The sequence below is a fragment of the Corvus hawaiiensis genome, chromosome 19, assembly GCF_020740725.1.
Source record: "Corvus hawaiiensis isolate bCorHaw1 chromosome 19, bCorHaw1.pri.cur, whole genome shotgun sequence".
Taxonomy (NCBI): Eukaryota; Metazoa; Chordata; class Aves; order Passeriformes; family Corvidae; genus Corvus; species Corvus hawaiiensis.
Window position 1 is genome coordinate 1,240,444 of NC_063231.1, and position 12,986 is coordinate 1,253,429.

Genomic DNA, 12,986 nt, shown 5'->3' on the forward strand with positions numbered 1-12,986 from the left:
TCGCGGGATCTTCCACCTCTGGTGGGCTCGGGGGGCCGGGAGTGGGGCTCCACAGGCGGCCCCACCGTGTAAGGATACACCGGCCTGGAGGGGCCTCCCGGAGGAATGTCAGCTGATGGATAAAGCCGGAGCCCTTGGCAGGGCAGCAGGACCCAGAAAACCCCAGAAAAGCCCCAGAAAAGCCCTTTCGGCAGAGGGCTGAAGGCCAGGGCAGCCCCAGCACAGGGCACTGACACGGCTCAGTGGTCCCTGTCCCAACGGGGGTGGCTGCGACCCTGGCGTTGGGATGGGCACCCCACAATCACCCCATTCATCCCTGGGGATGGGGAAAAGCCCTGGGAGAGTTGGGGCAGCCCGGGGGCCCCGCCAGCCCTGGGAGAGGTTTCCAGGCAGGCACTGCTATTTCGGGAGGGTGAAGCAAGAGGGTGAAGGATGCAGAGGAAAGTTCAACGTGCCTCCGGCGGGGCCTGCCCCAATCCAGGCCGGGATGAAAACAATCCGGGGAGAAAGGGCAGCAGAGCCGCCGGTGGAAGGACCGGCTCCCACCGGAACCGGCGGCACCCGTGGCACAAGGACCGGCACCCGCCAGAGCCCACGGGGACGGGACGGTGTGTCCAGCTCAGAGCTGCGCCACTGCCACCCTCCCGCCCTCTTCCTAAAGATCATTTGGCTTTGGGATGGTGTTCGGGATTGGATCATCCCTGCCCTCGCACGGGGCAGGGCAGTGCAGGCGAGGGGCTCTGCAGCGGCTCTCGTGCCTCAGTTTCCCCAGGGGTTTGGAGCGCAGGCTCCGGGAAAGGCTCAGCCTTGGATAAGCGGTGCCGGGAGCGGAGGCCGCTTGTCCTGCCGCCCCCACACCGCAGCCCGGCCTCTCCGCCGGCTGCTTCCTTCCGCCGGAGGGTTTCCCGGCTGCTGACTCAGCACGAGACCCCCGTGACCCCCCGTGGGGCCACCGGCAGGCGTCCGTCCCGCCGAGGCTGCCCCGTGGCCGCGCAGCGTTTGCCTTTGCGTCCCCCTCCTTGGCGGGTGAGCTCCTCATCCCCTTCCCCTGGGAACCCCCACATTCCCCACGGCCGGCGGTTTCAGCCCCCTTCCCATGGAGACCCTCACGTTCCACCCATTGTGGGCGTCTTCTGCTCCCCCCTCCCGCAGGGACCCTGCCCAGGTTTCCAGCCCCCACTGCTTGCTCCGGGGGTTTTTATAGGTCCTACAGAAAGACCCCAAGAGGCTGTGGGGTCACTGGGGGGTGATGCCCACCATGTGCTGCCCTCGGTTTCCTCTCGGGGCGGTGGATCCCCGACCCTGACCGTCCTGCACGGGCAGAGCCCGATCGCAGTTCCCGGTGCTCTGGGTGGGCTTGGAACCGCGATCCCAGTGGTGGAACTGGGCAGAACTGGTCCTTCCAGCATAGAGGCCACACTGAGGGGCTGGGATGAGGCTCAGCACCGGGACCTGGACCCTGGCCAGGCTCTATCCGAAAACATCAGCACGCCGGGCGCATTTTTTCCAGGCTTACCTTTCCTGGGGAGCCGCAGGGACGGGCGGCTGGCACGGCTGGCACGGTGGCAAGGCTGGCTGAACCCCGTCTCCGCGGCGGCTCCCCTCGGCAAGGCGAGAGCCGGGGGTCCCTGCTGCCCTCCCAGAGCCTTCCGCCGCCCCGGCCGGGGCTCGGAGCCGTTCCCAGCGGAGCCCCTCGCGCCGGCGGACGCCGTCAGCACATTTCCACCTCCTTTGCCAAGTAAATACGCACCGGTTGGCACAGGGGGGCCGGTGGCAATCGGGGGGGCCGGTGGCAATCCCGGAGCTCCCGCCGAGGATTCCCGAGGCAGCCGAGCCCCCCGGCCCGCGGCCCCTCAGCCCCTGCCCGCGGTCGGGTTAATAACTAATCCCTTCCCGGTCCTGCTCTCCTCACGTGCCAGAATTAATGGAGCGAGAACCTCCCAGGTACCCCCCGCGCCACCGGCTCGGGCTTTAACCCTGTCCCCCGGCAGGGATCCGGCCTGGGATGAGGTGACATCCCCGGCGGGGTCTGTCCACCCGAGTGCGGGGGCAGGGTGGGTCCGTGAGTGGGTCAGCCCCACACCCTGGGGGCAAAGGCTGCGCCCCATCCCCGCCCGGTGTGGGCACAGCCAGGGCTCGGGAGTGGGCAGGGGGTCTGGTGCGGTTTGGGGGTGTCTCTGTGCCCTGCCAGGAGCCAGCTGAGGCCCTGATCCCCCCCGGGCACCCCCTGGCTCTGTCCTGCCCCTTCTCGGGAATCCGAGCGGAAAGGCTGGGCGGTTTTGGGGGATTATGCTAAGGACCTTACGGGGAATTAGGGTGGCGGCAGGGCTGGTTTGGGGGGCTGGGGGTGCCCGCTCCCTGCCCCCGGCAGTGCCAGCTCCGCAGTGTCCCATCCCTGCCCTCTGCTGGCAGCTGGGGACAGGCTGGCACGGCTCGGCCGCCCCTCCAGTGTCACAGCGGTTTGGCACTGGTGTAACTGGGAGGGCAGCACTGGGTGCACCCGCAGCAGGGGGGGCACCTCCCCTGCCGCAGGTGCCCGGGGGGCTGCACCCTTGTGCTGGGGCGGGGGGGCTGCAGCCTGGCTGCTGCTGCCTGTGGGATTAATGGGTGGGGCCAGGAGCTGGGATCTTACCAAGCGTCCAAACCCCACTACCGGGGACACCAGATCCTGTGGATGCTCCCTCTGGCACTCTCGGGCAGCCGTGCAGAGGCACGGGGGTGGGCAGGACAGAGACACCTTGTGCCAGAGCTGCTGCTGCAGGGTGCCCCCGTTCCAGCCGCCCGCAGGGAACCGGACCCAGGCAGAGTTTTGGTCTCAGCATGGCAGTTTATGGAGTGGCACCCAGCGGGCACCACGTCCGTGTCAGGGCTCACAGGAGCTCACTTGTGCCCTCCACCCCTCACCATGGGCAGCCCCTCGGTGCCACTGAGCTGGGGCACGTCCTGGATGAGTCCCCTGGCTGAGTTCCAGTGCTGCGTGAGGGGCTGAGCATGGGCGGGGCTGAGCTGCCCATCCCGGGCTGCTGCTGCCAGGCAGGCACCACGAAATCCCCAAATGAGTGTCCGGGCACAACCACCTCCTCCTGCCACCACCACCAGCATTAACTCTGCCTCCGTGGAGGGGGCCTGTCCCCACGTTAAGGTCTCCCCAGGCCCCGGTGCGATGCGTGGGGCTGGGTGGGTACCGGGACTGCCAGCCGGGCACTGCCCTAGCTCAGAGCGCGGTGCTGCCCAGCAGCTTCAGTGGTTTCAGGGCCGGGGGTGGGAAGTGGCCACTGCCACGGCAGGGGCCGTGCCGGGGGTGCCCCCGCAGCACCTCGCCCACCGTGCGGCGGAAGGTCTGGCTGACGAAGCAGTAGAGGAAGAAGTTGAGGGAGGTGTTGAGCATGGCCACCATGTTGGCGATGTCCAAGGCCAGGTGCACACGCCAGTCCCTCCTGACCGAGGCCACGTAGAGGTGGCACATCATGACGACGGTCCGGGGAGCCCAGAGCACGATGAAGACAGTGGTGACAGCCAGCAGCAGGGCCGTGGTCTTGCCGCCCCCCGCGCGCCTCCGCTGCTTCAGCTTGCGGATGATGATGGAGTTGGTGGCCAGGAAGATGCTGCAGGGCAGGAAGTAGATGGTGACGCAGTGCAGCCACTTGAGCACCGTGTCCAGCGCCGTGGGGGGGTCGGCGTCACGCCACATGTCCAGCCACCAGTAGAAGGGGATGCCGGTGGCCAGCGCTGCGGCGAAGACGGCCGCGATGATCTTGCGGGTGCGCCGCGGGTAGGACACGGTGCGGTAGCGCAGCGGGTGGCACAGGGCCACGTAGCGGTCCACGGTCAGCAGGACGGTGACCCAGGTGGAGGCGTGGTTGGCCGTGAACTCCAGCACGTTGACGGTGTGGATGAATGCGCTGGGCACCGCCCGCGCCAGGATGGCCGTCTGCAGGATGAAGCCCACAAAGATGATGAAGACCTGGGTGAGGATGTCGGAGGTGGTCAGGGCCAGCAGGTACCAGTACGATGACTTCTTGGTCCTGGTGGCCAGGCGGGACAGGGCCACGGCGGTCAGGATGTTCACTGGAGGGAGGGGAGCGATGGGTGGAGGTGAGAGCTGGGGGCTCACAGCCCCCCCACGCAGCACGCAGGACCCCGAGGGTGCCCAGGCTCTGGCTGGGGGGAGCTATAAATATCCCGGTGCTGTGGGGATTTGCTGGGCTGATTAATCTCTTCCGTGTGTCAGCCCAAGCAATGCAAATACCATCTGTCCCCGTGGCGGTGGCACCTGCCCTGGGACCGGGCAGCACAGCCCAGCACTGGGGCCAGACCCGAGGTTGGGGGGAAGCAGGTGGGGACCCTCCATCCCAAGGACTTTTCTCCTCAGCCCCCCCTGCCCCCTCAGCCCCCTCACCTGGCAGCCCCAGCCCCAGCAGGACGCTGTAATACACGATGGGGACGATGCCGACCAGGCAGGGTGACCGCTCCAGCTCTGGCTCCGGCTCCAGCTCCGGCTGTGCCCACGACATTGCTGTGCTGTTGGGCACTGGGACTGTCATCTTCCCCCACGGATCGGCTGCAAGGAGAGACAGGGAGCATCAGGGGGATGAGGGTCCTGATGACACCTGGGTGGGAGGCCAGCCATGACATGCCACTGAGGGCCTGGGGACAGGGTCCGTCACCCGGGCATCCCCCCTTTGGCTGGATCCCAGGTCCCTTGTCCTGTAGCATCCATGTACAATGGGCAGCTCCAAAATGTGCTGTCGCAGGCAGACCTGGGGCTGCTGCACCCATGGGAGACAATGCACCCCAAGCCCCCTGTGCCATGTCCCAGCAGGGTCCCCGCTGCTAGAGCTGCTCCTTCTTTATCCCTCAGCCCCGTTTGTGTAGAAAACCGGATTAAAACACCATGTTCTTGGACAGCCGCCAGCAGAGAGAGGCTCTAGCCCCCAGCCCAGGCTGGGTGCCACCAGACGGCTCCCAGTAGTGGCAGAGAGGACCCAGAGGTGCCGATGGGGGGTCCCAGTGGTGACAAATGTGGGGTGGCCATCTCCAGGCTGCCATCTGGGTCCTTTTCCAGCTCCTCAGGCTGAGGCAGCGGAGCTGGAGGAGCCTGGCAGCGGCGCTGCCCGCATCCCCACCCGCGTCCCCGCCCGCATCCGCATCCTTATCCTTATCCTTATCCGTATCCGCATCCCTGCCCCATCCCTGCCCATCCCTGCCCGTCCCTGCCCGATCCCTGCCCATCCTTCCCCACGCCCGGATCGTGCCCGCGCTGCCCTCGCCCATTCATAAACCAGGGAGGCTCCACCCCCCTCCCGACTCTGCGCTCCGATTGGCTCAGGGGGGCCAGGCCCCACCCAATCGGAGAGGGGTTTCCCGGGGACGGTGAGGCCGGAGCTGAGCGCTGCGTTCTGATTGGTCAGAATCCCCCGCAAATTTGCATCCCCTGGGGGAGCGCCACCCCGGGGCCGGGGGTCGTGGGGTACAGGAGGGTCCCGGAGCCGGGGGGGGATGTGCGGGGTGATGGGGGGTCTTGGGGTCGAGGGTTGTGGGGTGCAGGGGGGCCATGGGGTCGAGGGTTGTGGGGTGGAGGGGAGCCATGGGATCGGGGTTGTGGGGTGCAGGGGGGTCATGGAGTCGGGGGTTGTGGGGTGGAGGGGAGCCATGGGATCGGGGTTGTGGGGTGCAGGGGGGTCATGGGATCGGGGGTTGTGGGGTGGAGGGGGGCCATGGGGTCGGGGGTTGTGGGGTGGAGGGGGGTCATGGGATCGGGGGTTGTGGGGTGGAGGGGGTCATGGAGTCGGGGGTTGTGGGGTGGAGGGGAGCCATGGGATCGGGGTTGTGGGGTGCAGGGGGGTCATGGGGTCGGGGTTGTGGGGTGCAGGGGGGTCATGGGGTCGGGGGTTGTGGGGTGCAGGGGGCTCCTGGGGTCGGGGGTTGTGGGGTGCAGGGGGCTCCTGGGCCCGGGAGGTGCGGAGTGCTCTTTGTGGGGGGGTGTCTTGGGATCAGGGGCTGCGGGGTGCGGTCCTGAGCTCAGGGAGGGGGTACGGGGCGCCACTCCGCTCCCAGGCTGACCCTGGCCCCAGGGGCACCCCAAATTCCCCTTGTCCCAGACATCACAGACACCTGATGGCTTCGGAATAGGGGTTGGAGGGGCGGTCAGATCTCTCTCCCGTTCCGGGACCCCCAGTGATGGATCTGCTCCCCCAGAAATGCCCGAGGTGGGTGTGGGATCCTGGGGGTCCCACCTCCCCGACCCTGGAACTCCCGGCCGGGACCCAAGCGAGATCCTGAGCAGAGCCCGAGGGAAATGCAGGGGGGGATGGAGGAGGAGAGGGGTGCCAATTAACTGCAAATTAACTCCGGTTCATCAGCAGGAGGTCCCTCCCGTCCATCTACGTCCCCATCGGAACTGGGACATCGATCGGCTGCAGCTGCCGCGGGAGCGCCTTAACCCTTTCCCAGCCCGATCCCCTTTGTGCTGGGGGGGTGGGTTCGCTGTGGGCCTCCCTTTGCTCCCCCTGGCCGGGGTCCCGCTCCCCAAGCCTGCGGGACAGGGACTCTCACCTGGGTGGCCCCGGTGCCACCCGCCGGGCGTGCGGTGCCACTTTCCCAGGGCACACCGCTGTCCGTGTCCCTGTCAGTGTCCGTGCTGCCGCTGGTGTCCGTGTCCTCTCCGGTGTCCGTGTCCCCACTGGTGTCCCTGTCCTCGCCGGTGCCCGTGTCCCTCCCAGTGTCCCTGTCCCCGCCGGCACCCGCAGCATGGCACAGCCTCCCGGGGCGCGGGACACGGGGCGGAGGGAGAGCGCCGTGGGCAGAGCCACGGGCTGGGCTGGCTGGGCACAGGGGCGTCACCGGCCCGGCGGCTCCCGCGGGGGGCCGGGAAGGGGTCACCGTGACAGAGCCCCTCCCCACCCCGGAGCAGGAGGGATGGTGGTCCGCGGGCAAGTGGGCAGCTGGGTCCGCGGCCACCTCTGGGGACACAGAGGAGCGGGTGCGCGCAGGGTGTGACGTGCGACCGCGCGCACGAGTGTGAATCCCTGTGCGCTGCCTGCGTGCCCCTGCTGGGCTCTGCCCTGGCTGTTCCCAAGTGCCCACTGCCGGGACACCGTGCCCGCGCTTCAGTTTCCCCAGCGGCACACAGGGACAGGGCTGATGTCCCCTGCCGGTCCCTGGGCCCAGCTCCGTCCCTCCAGTGCCCCCCCGGCCCGCGGGGGCGATGCCCTGGCCCCGCTGCCTGGTGCACGTCGCTATGATGAGCCGGCCCCGCGCCGCCTCAGCCGCAATCTCCGGGCCAGCACAGCTGCTCCCTCACCTCACCTGGGCTGGGGGACGTCCCTTGCTGACCTCCAGAGCCAGCCCCATGGTCCCCCGTGTCCTCCCATGGTCACCTCGCCCCCGCGAGGAGCCGATGCCCCCGCGGGGGACGCGGGGGTCTCCGGGCTGTGGCTGCCGCCCGGGCTGGCACGGCGCCGGTGGCACGCCGGGCACACGCTCCCACAAGCTGTTGTTTATCAGGCGGGCGGTGAAATGAGGCGTCGGAGGACGCGGTGAGCCATGAACCGGCTGTGCCGTGGCGGGGGCCCTGTCCCCCAGGCCCAGCCCCCACGGTGCAAGGACAACTGCCCGGGCTGGGCGCTCTGCTGGCACCGTGATTTTGGGGGTCCCCTGCCCAGCAGGGGCACAGGGCTGGAGCATCGCCCACCTGCCCATCCCTGCAAAGGGGCCAGGGAGCCCCAGCAGCGTGGCAGGGAGGTGACTGGTGTCTTGTCCTCAGTCTCTGTGCCCACGGGTCAGGGACAGATGGTGATCCCACCCCCTTGGCAGCTGCAGCAACATCTGCCCACGCTCAACATCTGGAAACCGCGTCTAAGCGGGGGATGCATCTCCTCGGCCCCGCGACCCCTATGAGCCCAAACCTGTCCCCAGAAGGCCTCGCCACCACCACAGGACCCCTGGCCACGCGGCAGCACTGGCGGCTTTGCACCAGGGCCGGGCAGGCTGATGCCAAGGGACAGATGGGATGACCAGCCCCCCCCAGCTGGAGCCCCTGGTTCAGCACGGAAGCCCCCAACACCACGTTCCCCATCCCAAGGCCACGCCACGGTGTCCCCCAGGGTCCTGGAGTGTAAAAAAGGGCACAGCCACCCTGCAGTGTCACCTTTCGGTACTGTGGGCAGGGGACCAAGCGCTGAGCCCAGCAGCCTGGACTCGACACTGGATAACTGGGAATGGTTCATATCCCCCTCCACAGCTCCGGCACTATCAAAGGTCGCAGCATCCCCGTGTTGGCGTTCCCGGGAGTGGGGAGCCCAGGGGGTCCCCCGAGGTGACCTTCCACAGGGGTCCCTGGGTTGAGCATGGTACTGGGGGAACCCCAGCAGTGGGTAAGGGGCTGCTGTGCCCCTGAGAGCCGTGCTGCCCCATCTGTGGGATGTGTCCCCCCGCCTGGGGTGCTGGTCCTGGCTCCCCACCCCACAGTGCCGTTGGGGCCACAACCAAAGCGAGGTTGGCACCACTTGGCTGACACCCCGCTGCCCCTACCCTGCTCCCCCAGCACCACCCCAGCCGGTGTGGCACTGCAGCTTTGGGGGGACCCCAACCCCATGGTGAAGCCCCCCAAGAGGTGTCGGGGCGGGCGGGGGGCCAGGGAGGCCGCACAGGGCGTCCGGGCGGCCTCTTGGCTGCAAAGGCTGGGAAAAGGGCAGGCAGTTCCTGCCGGCAGCGCGGATGCCATGGTGATGGGCTGCTGCCGGCATGAATACCCATGAGCCGGGGGGAGCGGGAGGCCACCGAGCTGTGCCCTGAATGCAAAGACCCCGGCACAAAGGGCCGCGGCCACGCGTGGGGCTCCGCGGCGGCGGTGCCAGCAGCCGGTGCCGCACGGCGACGTCCCCGCGCCGCAGCGCCGCGGGCACCCCGCCACAGCACCCCGGGGTGCGGGGCCGGGCTGGGGGTCACGGTGGGATGCAGGGTGGGATGCAGGGAGGCTGGGAGCCGTTCCCTTGGCAACGGCCGGCCCCAGTTTCCACCAATCGATGCGGCGGCGCGGGCGTGCGGGCCGGGAGGGCGCGTGGCCTACATAAGCCCCGGACGAGCAGCGTGTGCCGCACCCGGCAGATGCGCCTGCGACGCCATGGCCAGGCTGACGGGCACCCGGCCCGTGGCCACCCGCCGCTGGGGCTGTGCCGCCGCCTTCCTCCTCCTCCTCCTCACCGTGCAAGCCGGTAAGGGTGGCCGTGGCGGGGGGAGGCGCCGAGGGTCCCCGAGCCCTGGGGACCGCTGCCCTCGCCGGGTGCCGGGGTGCGGCTCGGCGGCTGACGGAGAGCTCAGCGCGTCTCTCCGGCTGCCGTCGGGGTGCCGGGAGGGGATGGAAGTGGCTCCTGGATGTGCTGCACTCTCGGAGCTGGATTGCGCTCGCTGGTGCCCAGGGAAGGGCTCGGTGCTGTGGGCAGACAAGTCCAGCACCGCGGGGTACGGGGTGTCTGCTCCCCTTCCCCATCCCCGCTCAGCCGGCCTTAAGCCGGCACTGGGAAGGGTAATCCGTCGGCAAGACGGGATTTGAGAGGCAAGATGGATTGAGACAGACGGAGCCAAATTCCTCCTGGGGGACAGATGCTCCGAGGAGCGGGTGGGAGTGGTGTCAGGAGGGAGAAGGGGAGAGGAAGGAAGGATCCCTGCGCCCACAGGAGCATGGAGACCCCTGTTCCACATTCCCAGATGCCTCTACAGACACTGTTGGGATCCCAGCACGGACCTGCAGTGACACCAGGGCAGCCGGTGTCCCCAGGCTGCTCAGAACTCCATCCCTGGGTGCGGGGCAGAGCGTGCCTGGCTCCCCACACCCAGGGGCTCTGTCCCCCCATGTATCCATCCGGGATGCGAGGGATCAGGGCAATGCCCGGGGCTCGCTCTGCCCACAGCGGGGACGGGATCAGGACGGGCAGACCGGGCTGAGAGCCAGTACCGTCGGCACCCGGCCATTTCCCAGCACACCCCAGCCTGGGACATGGTGGTCTCAGCCCTTCTGCTGTGGAAAGGCAGTTTTTTGGCTCTCAGGGACACGAATGTCCCCATGTCCTTTGTTCCCCGACACCCCCTTGGCACCAGCAGCGCTTTGGCACTGGGGGAGCGGAGGGAGGAGGTGCACAGCCCCCCAGTAACCCCACTCCACCTCAGTGCCTGGGACTGGGGTGCAACTCTGGGACGGTCCCATCTCCCTGCAGCCCAAAAAGCCGACTTTAGCGGGGACTCCACAGCGGCCACCATCAACCACTCACTGACGCTGCTGCAGCGGCTGCAGGAGCTGCTGCAGAACGGCAACGGCAGCGACTCGGTGCTGCGGGTCCGCTCGGCCGCCTCCGACGAGCCCAAGGTGTTCCACACGCACCAGCTGCTGCTGAGCCTCCAGAGCGAGGTCTTCGAGAGCCTCCTGCGCAACCAGAGCGTCGTGACCCTGCATGAGCCGCCCGAGACCGCCGCGCTCTTCGAGAAGTTCATCAGGTGTGTGGGGACCCCATGGGATGGGGAGGTCAGGAGGATGCAGCTCTCCTGGGGACCATGGGATGGGGATGCCCAGAGGGATGTAGCCAAGGAAGGGGGATGTTCCCTTGGCAACCACAGGGACCTTGTGGGATGTACATTTTGGGAGGGATGCAGCCCAGGAGGGAGGATTCTCTCCTGGGGTCCATGGAGATTCCTGTGGGATGGGCATACCCGGGGGGATACAGCCAAGGAAGGAGGATGCTCCCCTGGGAACCATGGGGCCAGAGTGAGAGGGGGATTCCCGGAGGGATGCAGCCAAGAAGGGATGATCCTCCCCTGGGGACCATGGAGATCACACGGGACGGGGACACCCAGAGGGAAGCATCCAAGGAGGGGGGATGCTTCCCTGGGAACCTTGGGGACCCCTTGGTGTGGGAATACTGAGAGGGAGGCAGCCCAGGGCAGAGGCTGCTCCCCGGGGAACTGAGCTGCTGGGGATGGGTGTCTCCAGTGTCACCACTCGCACTCTGCCCCAGGTACCTGTACTGCGGGGGGGTCTCCATCCTGCTGCACCAGGCCATCCCCATGCACCAGCTGGCCAGCAAGTACCGGGTCTGGGGGCTGCAGCGCGGCGTGGCTGAATACATGAGGACCCACCTGGCCAGCGAGTCGAGCCAGGGCCACGTGGTGGGCTGGTACCACTACGCCGTGCGCGTCGGGGACGCGGCGCTGCAGGAGAGCTGCCTCCAGTTCCTGGCCTGGAACCTGTCGGCGGTGCTGGGCAGCGCCGAGTGGGGCTCGGTGAGCGTGGAGCTGCTGCTGCTGCTGCTGGAGCGCTCTGACCTGGTGCTGCACAGCGAGCTGGAGCTCTACACCGCCGTGGAGGGCTGGCTGAGCCGCCGGCAGCCCGAGGTGCCTGTGGCCGAGCGGGTGCTGCGCGCCATCCGCTACCCCATGATCGCGCCCAGCCAGCTGTTCCGGCTGCAGGCGCAGTCGGCGGTGCTGGCGCGGCACCGCGGCGCGGTGCAGGACCTGCTCTTCCAGGCTTTCCAGTTCCACGCCGCCTCCCCGCTCCACTTCGCCAAGTACTTCGACGTCAACTGCAGCATGTTCTTGCCCCGCAACTACCTCGCGCCCAGCTGGGGCTCCCAGTGGGTCATCACCAACCCCGCGCGGGACGACCGCAGCACCAGCTTCCAGACCCAGCTGGGGCCCAGCAGCCACGATGCTGGCAAGAGGGTGACCTGGAACGTGCTGTTCTCGCCGCGCTGGCTGCCCGTCAGCCTGCGCCCCGTGTACTCGGACTCGGTGGCGGGCGCCATCCAGCCCGTGCGCATCGAGGACGGGCGCCCGCGCCTCATCATCACCCCGGCCATGAGCAGCCCCGACTTCGCCGGCGTCAGCTTCCAGAAGACCGTGCTGGTGGGCGTGCGGCAGCAGGGCCGCGTGCTGGTCAAACACGCCTACAGCTTCCACCAGAGCTCGGACGAGGCGGCAGATTTCCTGGCGCACGCCGACCTGCAGAAACGCACCTCCGAGTACCTCATCGACAACTCCCTGCACCTCCACATCATCATCAAGCCCGTCTACCACTCCCTCATCAAGGTGAAGAAGTAACGAGGCACAGCTGGGTCATGCTGGCCCCAGCCCTGTGAGGGGAATGCTTGGTCCCGTAGGTAGATGGGGGTCCCCTCACTGGGGGGCTTCAGGACTGTGCTCTGCACTGCCCACCCCTCCCTGAGTGCTCCCCTGCCACGTCCTGTCCCCATCACTGTCCCTGGGGATGGAGGATGCTGGGAGTGCCCCAGACCCGTGTAGGGGGTGCAGGAGGTGAAACGTGCAGCCCACGGGCACATCACAGACCCCAGCGGGTGTGGGGATGGGGACAGGGACAGCCCATCCCTCCCATGAGGCAGCCCTGGCGTCCCTCTGTGTGGGCAGCTGGGTCCAGCTCAAGGGCAAATGGAGCTGCCCAGGCTGGGGCTGAGGGGTCCATCAGCCTCCCCAGTGGAGGAGGGGTGGGGGACACCGTCCCCACTGGTGGTGGCAGCTGCCCCATCCCTATCCAAGTACCCCCACCCCCTTCCTAATAAAGCAGGAAACGAGTGTGGGACTTGTGGGGCATCTTTGGGGTGACGCCGCTCCCCAGCTCAGCTCCTTTTAATGGAACTCCTGGGAAGGAAAACACTCATCCAGGCACAGATGCACTTCCCTGGGGGGATGTGGGTCCCTGCTTGTGATGTGGGCCCCTGCCTGGCAGGGCTGGCACGGGGTGCTGCACAGGCACCCAGGAGAGGCACAGACGGGACCCCAGGGCCTGGGGAAGGGGCACAGCAGCACCCCCAGGGCTGGGCTGGGGTGTGGGGGGGCGATGGCCCCTGAACCCCATCCTGGCATCGCACACCCATGGGTGGTTCAGCCCCTGAGCACAGCCTGGGGAAGGGTCCTGCTGGGGGGCTCCCCCTCAGCCCACAGGGAGCCACCTGTGTGGTGTCCCCATCGCCGTGACAGTG

General features: G+C 68.0%; 2 protein-coding genes across 2 annotated transcripts; one reads left to right on the forward strand and one right to left on the reverse strand.

Annotated features, from left to right (window-relative positions):
* Window positions 1-1,618: 1,618 nt before the first annotated feature.
* Window positions 1,619-6,638, reverse strand: GPR142 (G protein-coupled receptor 142). Its single transcript, XM_048323434.1, has 4 exons — window positions 6,556-6,638; window positions 4,400-4,561; window positions 2,633-4,068; window positions 1,619-1,729 (listed from the first exon to the last, which is right to left on the reverse strand). Exons 2-3 carry the CDS (start codon window positions 4,542-4,544, stop codon window positions 3,215-3,217), a joined length of 999 nt encoding a protein of 332 aa, XP_048179391.1. The 5' UTR covers window positions 4,545-4,561; window positions 6,556-6,638; the 3' UTR covers window positions 1,619-1,729; window positions 2,633-3,214.
* Window positions 6,639-7,693: 1,055 nt separating this feature from the next.
* On the forward strand, window positions 7,694-12,579 carry BTBD17 (BTB domain containing 17). Its single transcript, XM_048323425.1, has 3 exons — window positions 7,694-9,215; window positions 10,215-10,491; window positions 11,010-12,579. The coding sequence occupies exons 1-3, from the start codon at window positions 8,756-8,758 to the stop codon at window positions 12,088-12,090; spliced, it is 1,818 nt and encodes a 605-aa protein (XP_048179382.1). The 5' UTR covers window positions 7,694-8,755; the 3' UTR covers window positions 12,091-12,579.
* The last annotated feature ends 407 nt before the right edge of the window (window positions 12,580-12,986 follow it).